Here is a 12,859-nt window from a genome sequence, read left to right as displayed (position 1 = left end):
CCACTCTTCAGTTTCAGTGAGCTCTGCATCCGTGTACGTCCGTGTACTCCGTGTTCAAATAAACACGGTCCATCCAGATCCAGTTGGTCAAAATCGGGTAATAATTCGGACGTTTGTTGTGGCAAGTCAAAACAATCGGAGAGTGAAAGCCTGGCTCTGAAATCTCATGTCTCGCGAGATTTGAGTTGTTGCAGGAAGTTACCATTGGAATGACCTTACACACGCAAGGAGTTACTCTGTTTGGAGTAGTCATGGCTGAATTTTTACCCAATTTTGACCAACTGGATCTGGATGGACCGTATTCATTTGGACACGGAGTACACGGATGTACACGGATGCAGAGCTCATTGAAACTGAAGAGCAGACAAGGAGAGGGAGCAGTGTTACTTCGGTAGCACATATACTAAAATTGCAACATGTCCGAATCCAGCTAAAAGCAAACAAAGACATTCATTTCTCCTTTCCCTTATGTTGTCGGATAATTATACTAACAATCCGAGCCTATCTGTGTGAAAAAAAAAAACACTTTTAGTGGATGTATTTTGACGTTTCACGCTGTCTGAGTGCCCTATTATTTAATACAGCGCGTGCTCACGGACTGCAGGCAGGTCAGCCCTAGCTTCGTACTGGAGAAATGTCATATATTGAACATCCTATCACTCATTTAGACAAAAGTAGATTGGAAAATAGGGCCCAGGTTGAAAAAAACATTAGTTCCCCATTAAAGATGTATCACTTTTTTTTATTGGTGCCTTTTGTGCTCTCTTAGATGTTCAGTTTATTCAATAAAAGAATGTTGGACATCATTTCCTGTTATTTTTTAATTAATTAAACAATTTGTCGTACTTTAGGAGTATATCGAAAGCAGCAGAAAGGCAGAGCTGAGTACATTTTTATATTGTTTATCATTGGGATGGAGTTTTGATTTCAAAGGTGGAGGGAACACAGTTCAGACACAAATCCTCAAAAAACTTCTATAATTTGGGAGGTTTGGAAATTGCAAACGTTTCTGTTGAGCTGCTGGCTGAGTGTTTAAATCATTTTGAATGGGAGCACAAGAAAAGGGCGGAGGATGAGTTGTGGTTGCTGTTTCTGCATGGTCCTATTGCGTGCAGTTTCTCCTGTTTTTATATGTATAAATATATATGCAAAATACATTTTCGGACTGTTAACCGTGGGGTTAACACAGCTTAATACTGCATTCTGAAAAAGTGCATAACCCACGTCCCCTATGTACCTCGCAAAATTACACCTGTTAGCCGCATGTTATATCGTTATTGCGATTTGCAACATTAGTGTATATTTTCCTCACATCCTGCAGCCCTAGCATCCATGCTAACCTTATTGTTGTTTCGAACAAACAGCGTCTTCACATTGTCACACACCTAAACCACATCTGTAGCTGCCAGTAGCTCCTCTCAGGACACTAATTAGTCCGAACCACTTGTGGTTTTGACACAAATGCATTGAAGCGTGACAAGATGGATTCTCGCATGATCTCCCAACATCGCAACAATCCAGCTGCCGTGCAGGGTTACTATTTACTTCCTTTTTAAAAAGAACAAAACTAAAGCCATAACAACTTCCCACAGTGAAATGTCTAAGAAAAAACAAAGCTATCATCTGTGTGAATCTTATTGCTGTCCTGCTCTCCTTAACAGCTCAGATGGGATGTTACCTGGCCTCAGTGGGGGAGAGCTCCTTGAAGTCCTCCAGCGTCGGTGGCACATCGAGCAGCTTTTTGTAGAGAACCAAGGGGAAGTGGAGGTCCACCACCGTGGAGTTGTAGATGGCCAGACCGCAGATGATCCCGATCAGGTGAAACCAGTTCTGTTCAACAAAACACTGCAAACACACAGATAAGAACATTATTTTACTGTTGCTTCTCTGTACTCATCTAACATCTACCAGAGCACACATCACAGTGTACATCAGCATAACTGATGACTCAAATAACACACACCCCACAACTATAGTATGAGCATGTCCCTAAAAAATTTCTGTTTCTTTGTGTTTCAAACATTTTTCTTCTACTCTCCTCTTCAAACTCTGTTCCATGACATCTGAGTAAAAATAATGAATGTTTTCAGTTAATATAATAAATAAAAGCAGCTTGATGTTGCACAGATATAAAAGGTCATGATGATTTGATCTGTTTCATTGCTCAATCTTCATCATTTGAGTTAAGTAACCAGAGGGTCATTAAGTTCAAGGACACATTTTTCTTATAGAGGTGAGTGTTTTGTAAACCTGAATGTTCCCACTGATGTAACACCAAGAAACAGATGCGTTTCTTGGAAAATACAGCTAAAGGTCAAACAACAGCCAAAGCACACACTCTGGAGACCCATTATGAGATTAATGCTATCAAGTACTGTCAATTCTTTTTTACATAACTTGGCAACCCGTCCTCCCCTCCCATCTCAAATTATTTATTAAAGGTTCTGTATGTGACATTCAGATCATTAATATAGCAGCAAACCACTATTTGTGTTGTAATGATATTGTGTGTGTGTGTGTGTGTGTGTGTGTGTGTGTGTGTGTTGTAACCTGAGCTTCTCCATGGTTTCTTGAGGTAGAATGTCTGGCTGCATGTGCATGTTAGTGCCTGTGTGTATCACACTGGATGGCTTATCATTGCCACTTCGCACTGCGCTCATACAGGGGTTATTGCTGCCATTGTGGCCGGTGTCATTGTAGAAGCATAGCACACACATAGATTTGAATAATAACTAGATATCAGATGCCACAATGGCGCTTATTGATTCCAATGGAGTTGCTCACCTGGTGCATACGCTTAAAGTTTTCTAGCCTCTGGGTTGACTTCCACGGTATGCGGCCCACTAAGTATGAGTTCTTGTCAGCTCATGGACTTTACATTGTGATGATGTCACAGATTTTTAAATTGCTTTTCTCGGCTTGAGGAAAAATTTACCAATATAAAACCACCATGGCTCAAAAATTCAGAAGAGTTCAGAAGAGAGATTCAGTTTGTGGTGTCCTGTCAACAGACGTCACTTTTACAGTGGTGGTTAATAGGGAAAATGCTTTTTGGGCCACTGGGGATTTTTTGCTGCGATACAGCGTGTGGCCACTGTGAGAAATTTGCTGGAAGGCTGAGCTGCTTTCCTGGGGCCCTGAGCACCCACCCTCCAGTTCCCCCAAGTCTGACAATGAGTTAGCTTTTTTAAATTTTATTTATTTTTTGCATTTATATGCAGACATCTGTTTTTTAACTAGATTTAACTAAATGACCCATGCACAGAAGAAGAAGTCTTGGCCTGGACATCCACTGGCTACACAGGATCAGCCCAAAATATTGGCCCTCACCCCAAGAGGCTGTATCGTCATCAGATGATAGCCTATGGAATCTGAGACTGGAGCCCCTTTGAACTGTATAAATTTAACCATTAGCACGTGAATACAGGATTATCTTACTTTGTCTGAGAACCACAGCAGGTTGGACTCTTTGTAATGTGTGAACATCCCATACACAGGATCCATCAGCTCCTTTAACAGCAGCAGGAAGAACTCTTTTGTTACTCCACCTGCATCCACGGCCTCCTCTCCATCAAAAATCACCTGGAGGGAGGAGGAGTGGGTGATGTTTTCTTTTATCAGAATCCTAGATCTGCAGTGACCTTCAAAAACTTTAGACGTAACTCTCACCTTGAGCGGTTTCTTGAGGTCCACATCAGAGTACATGGTGAGCTCACGTAGTGTGTCACTTACTAAATGGTTCCTGCGCACATGGAGCACCAAGTAAGGATTCCTAGCAAGGTGGGGTTCCAGCGTGAGCAACATGAAGACGTTGTGTAGGTTTGCACCGCTTACTGCCATCTTTGTAACAGTCACAGGTTGAGGTGGCAAAAAGCAAGAAAAAAAGAGTCAAATTTTTTAAAATACTTTTACTGAGAACAAGTGAGTTAAACCTCAGTGATCTAACTATATAAAACCACAAGATCAGATTTACAGCAGGTACCTGCATTTGCAGTTCAGCGTCTGTTTGCAGCATGGTTGTCTTGGCTTGAGCGTTCAGTATGAACGGGTAGGCACATAGGTTCACCGCGGGAAAGTCACTCTGCAGAGAAAATAAGGTCATATACTTACAGCATTTATGACACCACAAAAAGGTGATCAAATTAATCAAATATGTAACTTTTGATGCTCAAGTACAATCTTTAAAGTACCTGTGAAGGGGAGGATGATCCCACTTTCTAAAATACAAAATGAAAGAAAGTCATTTGACCTGACTTACAATGAAAAACAAGGTGAAGAGCAGCAACTGTAATGAGATTAAGAAATCCCTTTAGGGCCCGAGGAGTTAGAGGGGCTTGTCTGTGAACTTAGACTCTGATTGGCCAGCAAGAACTGACAAACAGCGACACACCCCTAAGCAGTTCTGGATAAGATTCCTCACTGTCTCTGCAGACACTGGGAATAACATGAGTAAGGAGCATGTGTGTATGTGTGTTTGAGTAGCTTCAGCAGATGTCAAGTAACAAGGAAGTGAAAAATTGTTGGAGAGCGTCAGTACTCACAATGTCAGCTTTACTCAGAAACCATTTGAGGTAGTCTTCCTGGATGTCCACCAGGCTGGTGATGTCAGGGATATAAAAGCGGTTGTACTCTACATGGCGGGCCTTTAAGTTTACCTGGTAACAGAGAACAAACACCTGCCTCAACTCCAAGAAATGTCAAGGTACACAGTAGGACGATTTGATTGATTTGAAGGAAAAGCACATTTCCTCCTCAGACTGTACTGAGGGACAGTGTAGGCTGATGACTTGTTCGTGTGGATACCTTGTGGAGTTTCTCCAGCAGCCTCAGTGTGGCAACAAAATAATTTTCGTAGAACACCGGTACGAGCAGCGTCTTGCCTCCTGTCAGCATGAACACAACGATGCTCTTGTACATGTCAACCATTCTGGTGAACACGCTGCCGTCCACAAAACACCACCAGTTATCTGCAGGGGCAGAGACAAAGGTCGAATTAAACGACAGAACAAATACCTGGCACTGAGAAAACATGACAATATTTTCCTACAACCACAAGAGGAGTGTCTCCATTGATCTGTCAGTGTTTTTGAACGTTTCTAGATGTAAACATGTTTGTGTTCAAGCTTATTCACGCACAATTTTGAAACCCATAGGCTTTTATCTGATGATGTTAAAGCGGGCCAATATATCAGGCTGATCCGGAATAGCAAACAGATATTAGGGCCAAAACGTCCTCTAATGTGCACTGGCCATTTCAAATCATGTAGGCAGATAAATTAAATAATGATATCTCATTGTTAGATGATTACCAATGGATTTCGAGAGTGCATTTCAACCAATGCGTTCTGCCTCTCCACACAGACTGTTTACCTGCCGTTCAAACGAGATTAGTCAATACTTCTCTGACAAACGGAAAATAGAACACTTTTGATAACCAAATCTTGAGCTGTTGTCTACAGATTCTGCATATATAGGCAGATATATGTTTAAAGAGATTAACTCATGCATGAACAATAAATGTGAAAAAGCAGGGCCCACATACATGTACTGTTTGTATACTGTATTTGCAGGTATCAGAATGCTGATCAATTGAAGAACTTGTTGAATGTTGGAATGGCATCTAGAAAACCCTCCCCACCATACTGTTCAACATTGAAATTAGAGGGTCTCGGGACAATCCAACATTTACGCCCGCTTCGCACGGCGATTGGTCAGATGTGAGTTGAGAACTTCTGTCTCTAGCTGTCTTCTTTCATTCTTCACACAGTTAGTGCAACACCATGAATGTCTTTAACTTTTTAAATTTCTTAAACTTTTTTTAATCATCCCAATAATGTGGCTTTTGCCACAACCAAAACAATTGTTGGATCAATATGAAAAGTATTGATGTTAACATTTTTTGCAAGGCTTAACAATGGTGTTTAAATCATAGACTGTAAAAAATAATGGACATAACTATCGTAACATCACCTATTGGTATGTGGACTCCTGTTTAGAAGCCTTAGGTTTGGCATTTTGGCCGCTGCCATCTTGTTCTTTTGGAGACTGTAGCGACACCTCACAGACAGCCTAACACTCAAAGTGGCCGCAACCCTAACTGTGCATAACTTTAACCCTAAATAAAAATGTAAATGGGTGAGTTATCTAAAAATTCACCTCCTGAACAGTTGTCACGAAGGGAGTGATTAGCTATAGAGATCAAAACCATTTTTTGTACCCGGCTGTAAACGTGTTTATTTCTGCTGTAAAGTTGGGCATTTTAACATGGGGGTCTATGGGGACCAACTCACTTCTGAAGCCTCTAGTGGTGATTTGAGGAACTGCAGTTTTTGTCACTTTTGCACTGGCTTCATTATTCAATTCCAGAGGTTGCTGCTCGACTTAAATAAATATTACGATGTTTCGAGGTAGTCCTAAGCTGAGATCTTTTTTGGCTGTGTGGCAAACCGTTTCTTTGGTTTTGATTCTTCTCAGCTGAAGAGCATTGCTTACTGAACTTTACTACTGTGAAAAGGACATCTGATTTTACCAAATATCACTGTTGGTTTTAAAACCAATCCATCAGACTATATTTCCTGTATTTCTGGAATCATGTTCTTGCTTGTTGGTGTTAAATAAGTGACATGGATGAGGATGCTGACGAACTATAGATGATTAGTAATGTGGTGTGATGGTGCCACAGCTGTTGACATAACATGATGTTCTGTGTTCAGTGTTCTGCTCCCTAAGACGCTTTTAAATTACTTGATTGTTATACAAAAGAAAAACTTGTAATGAGTGCATGCAAGCATGATACCCAATACTTTGCTGGGGTTGGTGTCTAGCCGGAGGATGGCCATTGCCAGCGGGATAGTGAGGCGGATGTAGTTCTTGGAGTCCATCAGGGCCGGGTACTCGGACAAGATGAGGTAGATCCTCATGGCCTCGACATCAGGAGGAGAGCGCGGCAGCTGAGGGATCAACAGACTCTCAAAGCTCTTGGTAGCCTGAACAGAAGAGTTGGGCACAGAAAGAGAGAAGATTATGTTTAGTTCTACTTTTAATTAAACATGTTTAAGGGGGAAAGTATTTGAAATGTATTATATTAAAATATGTTTGAAAGCTACAAGTATTAATAAATAAACCAGATAAATTTATGAGATGTTTTTCAATTCCCAAACAGCTTGGATAAAAAAATATCAGTCAGTAAATTTTGGGAGAGGCTTTTAGCGGTTTGAAATGCGGCCTCGGTCTCCACACAGATTATAATTCATGTTGAGGTGCATGGACCCCAAAGCTGTCATTACTGAGCTAATGTTAGATGTTATGACTCACTGCTGGATCTGCCGCAGAACTTGGTATACTTTCAAAACAAGACCAGTATTCACATTCGGATATTTTCTTAAAACCACAAGCTCAACATCCAACAAAGTTCCTCCTTTGACTGCTTCATTACAGTGACAAAAACCCAAACAGGAAGCTAGTTTGAGTCTTCATTCGATATAAAATCTGAGTCATGTTAGGCCCTTGCTCAGAGGAGAGAAGAGATGTTATTACCTTGTGCACATATAATTTTTAAACACACTATTCATCAGTACCTGCTCCAGAAGTCCAGAAAAGGCCGGTTTGTTGAGTGTCTCAAATAGCGTCCTGACAGAGTTTAGATCGATGCCTGGGATCTTTGGGTTGGTTTTGAAGTGGGTGTCATCACTGAGAAAGTAAACAAAGACACGATTATGTGTCCACTATCCATGATGTCTCACTAACAGGGTAATAATAGGTCAGAGCTCAGATTCAGGGACTTTGCCGTAAAGCCTCATTGTGAAAGGCACACGCTACTTTGGATTAAACACCAACGGTTAGATGAACACACAGCCTAAAGGTATTAATGTCAGTCTCTGAGCAGATCTCCTCTTCAGCCGGGTAGAGTTGAGGATAGTGAGTACAAACTGATGAACACGCTTGCACAAAGCCAACAAAACCCTTCGGCAACTATTTAGAGTGTAAGCCTTCACATTCTCCAAGCACAGGTTTTATTTAGTCATAGCACAAACACATCAGATCTGATCTGTGGAGACTGTTTGCCAAACAAAAAACACTGATGCAGATATTACACTGTGAGCACTGATCCACTTTATTTTGGGAACTACTACTACTATACAGGATTTTCCGACACAACAACATACTATATACAGTAGACTCATACAGGAGTCATCACATATGCCCCACTAGAAGTGTGTGGCAGTGTATCTTTCTGCAGACCCTCTGCCTTTATGTTCTTATGTTCTGTGTTCGGGAAGTGTATGGGTGTGTATCCACCCATCTTTGAGGTGAGGTCAGGGCTTTATAAACAGGTAGCAACTGGGTACCAGGCCATGAGCAGCAGGCATCCAAGAGACACAGTGCCAAAGCAATGCAAACATAGCAAGGCAACAGGCCAAACGAGAGTGAATCTGTGGCTTGTACTTTCTTTGGCGAGCGTGTTTACAAACAGTAACCGACAATCCTACACGATAAACCTTTAACGAACAACATGAGCAGTCTCATGGATCTCAAATCTAAGATGGATACAATGAAAATGACGACACAAAACAAACAAGTTTTAGATCCCTGACTACAGTTTACATATAGGTCATGTTTTTGCTGACCATTATACAGTTTTATTGATGTGTTTATGATGTGTTTTTACCCTTCAGTAGGCAGGTTTCCAGCCATTTGTATGTGATATAAAACTTTATTAGTGGACTTTTGAAACCTTAGTGTAACTTTTGTTGCAGACTCAGGGCCATATCTTACACCTAGCGCAGAGCTGCACATCTGTCATTACTAGTCTCAGACAGATGCAGTTGTCATTTTCATGGCCAGTGCTGACATTGTGTAAGTAGCAAATGTACTTGTACCCATCTGTGCGCCAATGGGCGTGTCATTTTTAAAATAAGGTGTGGTCAGGTACATTGTTGGCATATTGATATTTTGAGGCAGCAGGAAGTGATTGCACCATTGACCAGAAAAATCCAGGTCTAAAGTCAATCACGGATTATTTTCTTAATATTTAAAAGGCACATTTATTTTAAAGTAAGATGCGTCTACACAGTCGGGTTCACAACACGCTTACACTGTCCTTGTTACAAACACAGGGACGTGTGGATGGGTTGTGAGTGGGCAAAATGAAAAATCAGGTGCACCTGTTTTTTAAAAGGAATGGGAGATGACACTAGCCAGCTGCATTCATGTTGTCTCAAAACACACCCTATAATAAATTAAGGGACTGAATACAACCCCTTTGCCCCTTGTGTCGTACTTTGTACCCAGATATGCACCATTTAATTAGCAAAAGAGGGCGGAGCAAATCTGTTTAAATGTAGCAGCAATATTTCAAGATTATGTGCTTAATGTTTGACAGGTGATCAAGATGATGAGTATTGTTATCTGTAGGTTTGACCAACAGTATATGTGATGAACACAGAAACAGCTTAATTAAAATATACTATAGCATCAGACTAAGCACTGTCAAATTTGATTACAGCATTTAAAAAATATCAAAATTATTTAAGTTTTTGTATGACAATGACCAGATTCAAGTAGTTATTGTCAGTGTTTGTGTATTCCTTATTCAACTTTTTTTTTGTTGAGTGTCAGCTACTGTCTCCATTCATTTATTTTTGTTTTCACACGTGGGTGTACACTTCTGAATTATAACAGTAATATCATTGTGGAACAAAATGTAATCAAATCACGTCATATTAATCCCCCTCATTGTTCCTTCCCTTTCTCACATGGCTAGTGGCAGAAAAAAATATTCAGGTCTTGTACAGAGATACTCTGTTACAAACACAAGTATTAACATTAAAATATACTTAAAGAACAAGGGTAAAAATGGCCCATTTCAGATTACTGTATAATATATTAGTGGATAATAATTATTGATGGATTATTGTATGTATCACTTTAATGTGGCAGTTGGTAAAGATGGGGCTGAGTGTATCTACCTTTTATGTTGCTGGTAGTTTTTGCTAAACTTATTTGTAGATTTTTGCATTTAGAATCTTAATCTGCAAAGCAAAATAAATGTAGTTGAGTAAAAAGTGCAACATTTGCCTCTTAACTTTAGTGAAGTAGAAGAATAAAGCAGCATAAAATGGAAATGCTAAAGTACAAGTAAGTCAAAATTGTTCTTAAGTACAGTATGCTGGTGGTTTCATTGACTTATAATTTCTGGTGAGTGTCACTTGGTTCAGAAGACGGTTCAGTATGACGTAGTTTAGGTTGTCTCCATACTTCTGTTTTCCACCCGGATGGCGGCCACAGTTCATTCCCTCAACACGATAAATATCTGCTGATGAATCTGTCCTAAAAAGCCAACACACCTTCACACACACACTGACAGTGACCGAACAGATAGCATCTCTCCCAGCCCTGACGATCAGCATGTTTAGGTGGATGAGACATGGACCCTGTGAGGTCCCGGCTGAATCAGTTCCCAGGAGTCTAGCCTACATGAGTCGCACCAGGTCCACAAACACATGGTGGAGGTGCAGATAGACTCAAAAGTGATGAAAACCTTTTTAAGTATGCTGTACTGTCCAATTTAATTTGATAATATATTCTTCAATCAGTGAACAAAGCCAAACAGATACTCTGAAGACTAGTCTGCTGTGAGAAAAGCGACATGTCTGTAGCCTGTACGAAGGCCTCTGCTTCTCCCTCTAGACGGCAGGTATTAGTTTCACCTCCACTCCTGAACTTAAGTGCCTTGCACACAGCGCGGTTATGTACAGAAGATCCATTGTGACCACCTTGATTAAATCTTGTATAACCAGCATGGGGCTGTTAAGCATGATATCACCTCCTTATTTGTTCCATTTGTACTAGCAGTCTGTGTTTTGTGCTTTATCCCCTCACCATTTGATGCTTTAAAGCAGGGATACGCAACTTGATTTGCTCGGGGAACACTTTCACAAAATGACAGGGGGCCAGTTGATGTAAAATTGTTGTAAAATAGCAGAAAAATGGTTAATCTTAGTCTGAAAAGTGAAATACAAGAATCTCCAAACTGTATTTCAGTACAGTACTTAAGTTGGGCACTAAGTCAGTTATGTTAATGTGGTGGTGTACCTTTGGTCCAAGAAGCTGGCGTTCCAACAAGCAGTAGAGGAAAGCTGAATTATGATGTCACTGTGCACAAAAACAAAAAAAAACAGTACAGAGAACATTAACATATATTTGATTTATTAAAATCAAGCCAATTGATACTACACATCTATATGAGAAGGGCCATTTTAATATACAGTACAATCAAAAACATTTCAAACAGTAACGTTTATTATATGACTTACTTTGTGACACTTGAGTCTGTGCTGTACATCAGCTTTAACCTCCATGAATTTAATCTTTCATAATTGATTGGGGAGAGTGATCTACTGATATTTATCACCCTGAAGTCTTCTGGGGGGACACAGTTCTGCAGAGAGGAAGATAAACAGAGATAAAAATCATGGACATTTGGAGGACTGAGATAAAAATCACGGACATTTGGAGGACTGTTTGAACTGGTATTTCCACAGTTTGAGCTTCGGTCTGGGTTGTGTCTCTTTCCTCCACTAAGATAACATAAATAGGCCACGCCTGAAGTCTAAATACTCTGCTGTAGAGCCTGAATGTGTGTTATGTCTTTATCAGCGCACATTCCTGACAAGTTGCTCGAAATTTGTAGCAGACAGTTGTTCCATATGGAGTACAGCTCCTTTGTAGGAAGTGGGAAGAGCTTAGACATTAATGCCACCCTGTGGTGAAACACTGAAACTGATTAAATGGAAAGCATCATCAAAAGAAAAGTTATTTTGGGGGTCTTTTTTTTATTAAGCTGCTTATTTTGAAATTGTTTTAAATCAGCATTTCTTCTGTAGTGATTGTGATTAGGTTGAGGTTTGTGTTGAGGGTTAAGTGCTGATGGTAAGGCTAGAAGAAAGGTTCAACTTACAGTCCAACTTCAAGAACTAACTCAGGTTAGACGATACAGTGTGCAGTAAAAAACAGTGTGCAGTAAAATGCTGAATAAGATGTTCAATTGCAAAATATGCTGCAAAAGTTAGGCTTTCAAGTCTGTGATTACAGAGCTGCAAAAACTGAGGGGAGTGGCAACATTTAACAGAAAACTATAGACAGTTACAGGCAACAAGCTGAGGAGGGGAAAGGGTTACTAAATTCTTAATTAAATCACATACCTGATCATTGGAGTACAATAAGAAGCTATGGTCTCCTCCACAGATGATTTTGGTCACTGTATATTGTCTTGATTCTAATAAAGAGAGAGAAACAGCAGGTTAGCTGGGAAACAATGTATAACAGTTAATCAAATAATTAGTTTGAGTAGATGTAGTTCTTGCTTTTTGAAGCATTTTCAGCTGTGGAAATTGTATGACCATGAGTATACTGCTGATGGATAAAGGATAATATATTGTGGCAATAATCAAAATCTGAAAATCTAATCTTTGTAAAATAGTTTTCATGGTCAACTTCTATCTTAGAAAAGATTCTCCTGTGTCCCACATCCACTGGATTATAATTTCAGCAAACACACATCACAACCTAAATTTTGATCATTGAAATACCACAAATAGTGTTCATCCGACCAGTCAAAGTCAAGTCACCTTCATACACTGGTGGCAAAGGCTACATGCAGACTGGAGGAGCCGGAGATCAAACCTCTGATCTTCCGATTAGTGAACTACCTGCTCTACCTCTGAGCCACAGCCGCCCACTTTTATTACAGTTTATTAAGAAAAATCTGTCTTTAATCTTCAGTTATTAACCTGTACATCAGCACTGCCACAGTCAACATGACAGTTAAGTACTCATCTGGCACTAATGGGACATTTCT

The 12,859-nt window shown here is 40.1% G+C and overlaps 1 protein-coding gene across 1 annotated transcript in view; it reads right to left on the bottom strand.

Annotated features, from left to right (window-relative positions):
• Positions 1 to 12,859, bottom strand: part of herc3 (HECT and RLD domain containing E3 ubiquitin protein ligase 3) — a 36,858-nt gene that overhangs the window by 12,806 nt on the left and 11,193 nt on the right. Inside the window, exons 9-20 of the mRNA XM_049566740.1 lie at positions 12,204 to 12,277; positions 11,316 to 11,440; positions 11,095 to 11,154; positions 7,578 to 7,689; positions 6,797 to 6,986; positions 4,804 to 4,967; positions 4,542 to 4,655; positions 4,191 to 4,217; positions 3,983 to 4,081; positions 3,670 to 3,840; positions 3,439 to 3,582; positions 1,679 to 1,845 (exon numbers count right to left, since the gene is read on the bottom strand). Of these exons, the coding sequence (XP_049422697.1) occupies positions 1,679 to 1,845; positions 3,439 to 3,582; positions 3,670 to 3,840; positions 3,983 to 4,081; positions 4,191 to 4,217; positions 4,542 to 4,655; positions 4,804 to 4,967; positions 6,797 to 6,986; positions 7,578 to 7,689; positions 11,095 to 11,154; positions 11,316 to 11,440; positions 12,204 to 12,277 (1,447 nt within the window). The remainder of the gene's footprint in view (positions 1 to 1,678; positions 1,846 to 3,438; positions 3,583 to 3,669; positions 3,841 to 3,982; positions 4,082 to 4,190; positions 4,218 to 4,541; positions 4,656 to 4,803; positions 4,968 to 6,796; positions 6,987 to 7,577; positions 7,690 to 11,094; positions 11,155 to 11,315; positions 11,441 to 12,203; positions 12,278 to 12,859) is intronic.

Source organism: Epinephelus fuscoguttatus, linkage group LG3, assembly GCF_011397635.1.
Source record: "Epinephelus fuscoguttatus linkage group LG3, E.fuscoguttatus.final_Chr_v1".
NCBI lineage: Eukaryota > Metazoa > Chordata > Actinopteri > Perciformes > Serranidae > Epinephelus > Epinephelus fuscoguttatus.
Note: the sequence above shows the minus strand (reverse complement) of the source record. Positions and strands in the feature narration are given on the sequence as shown.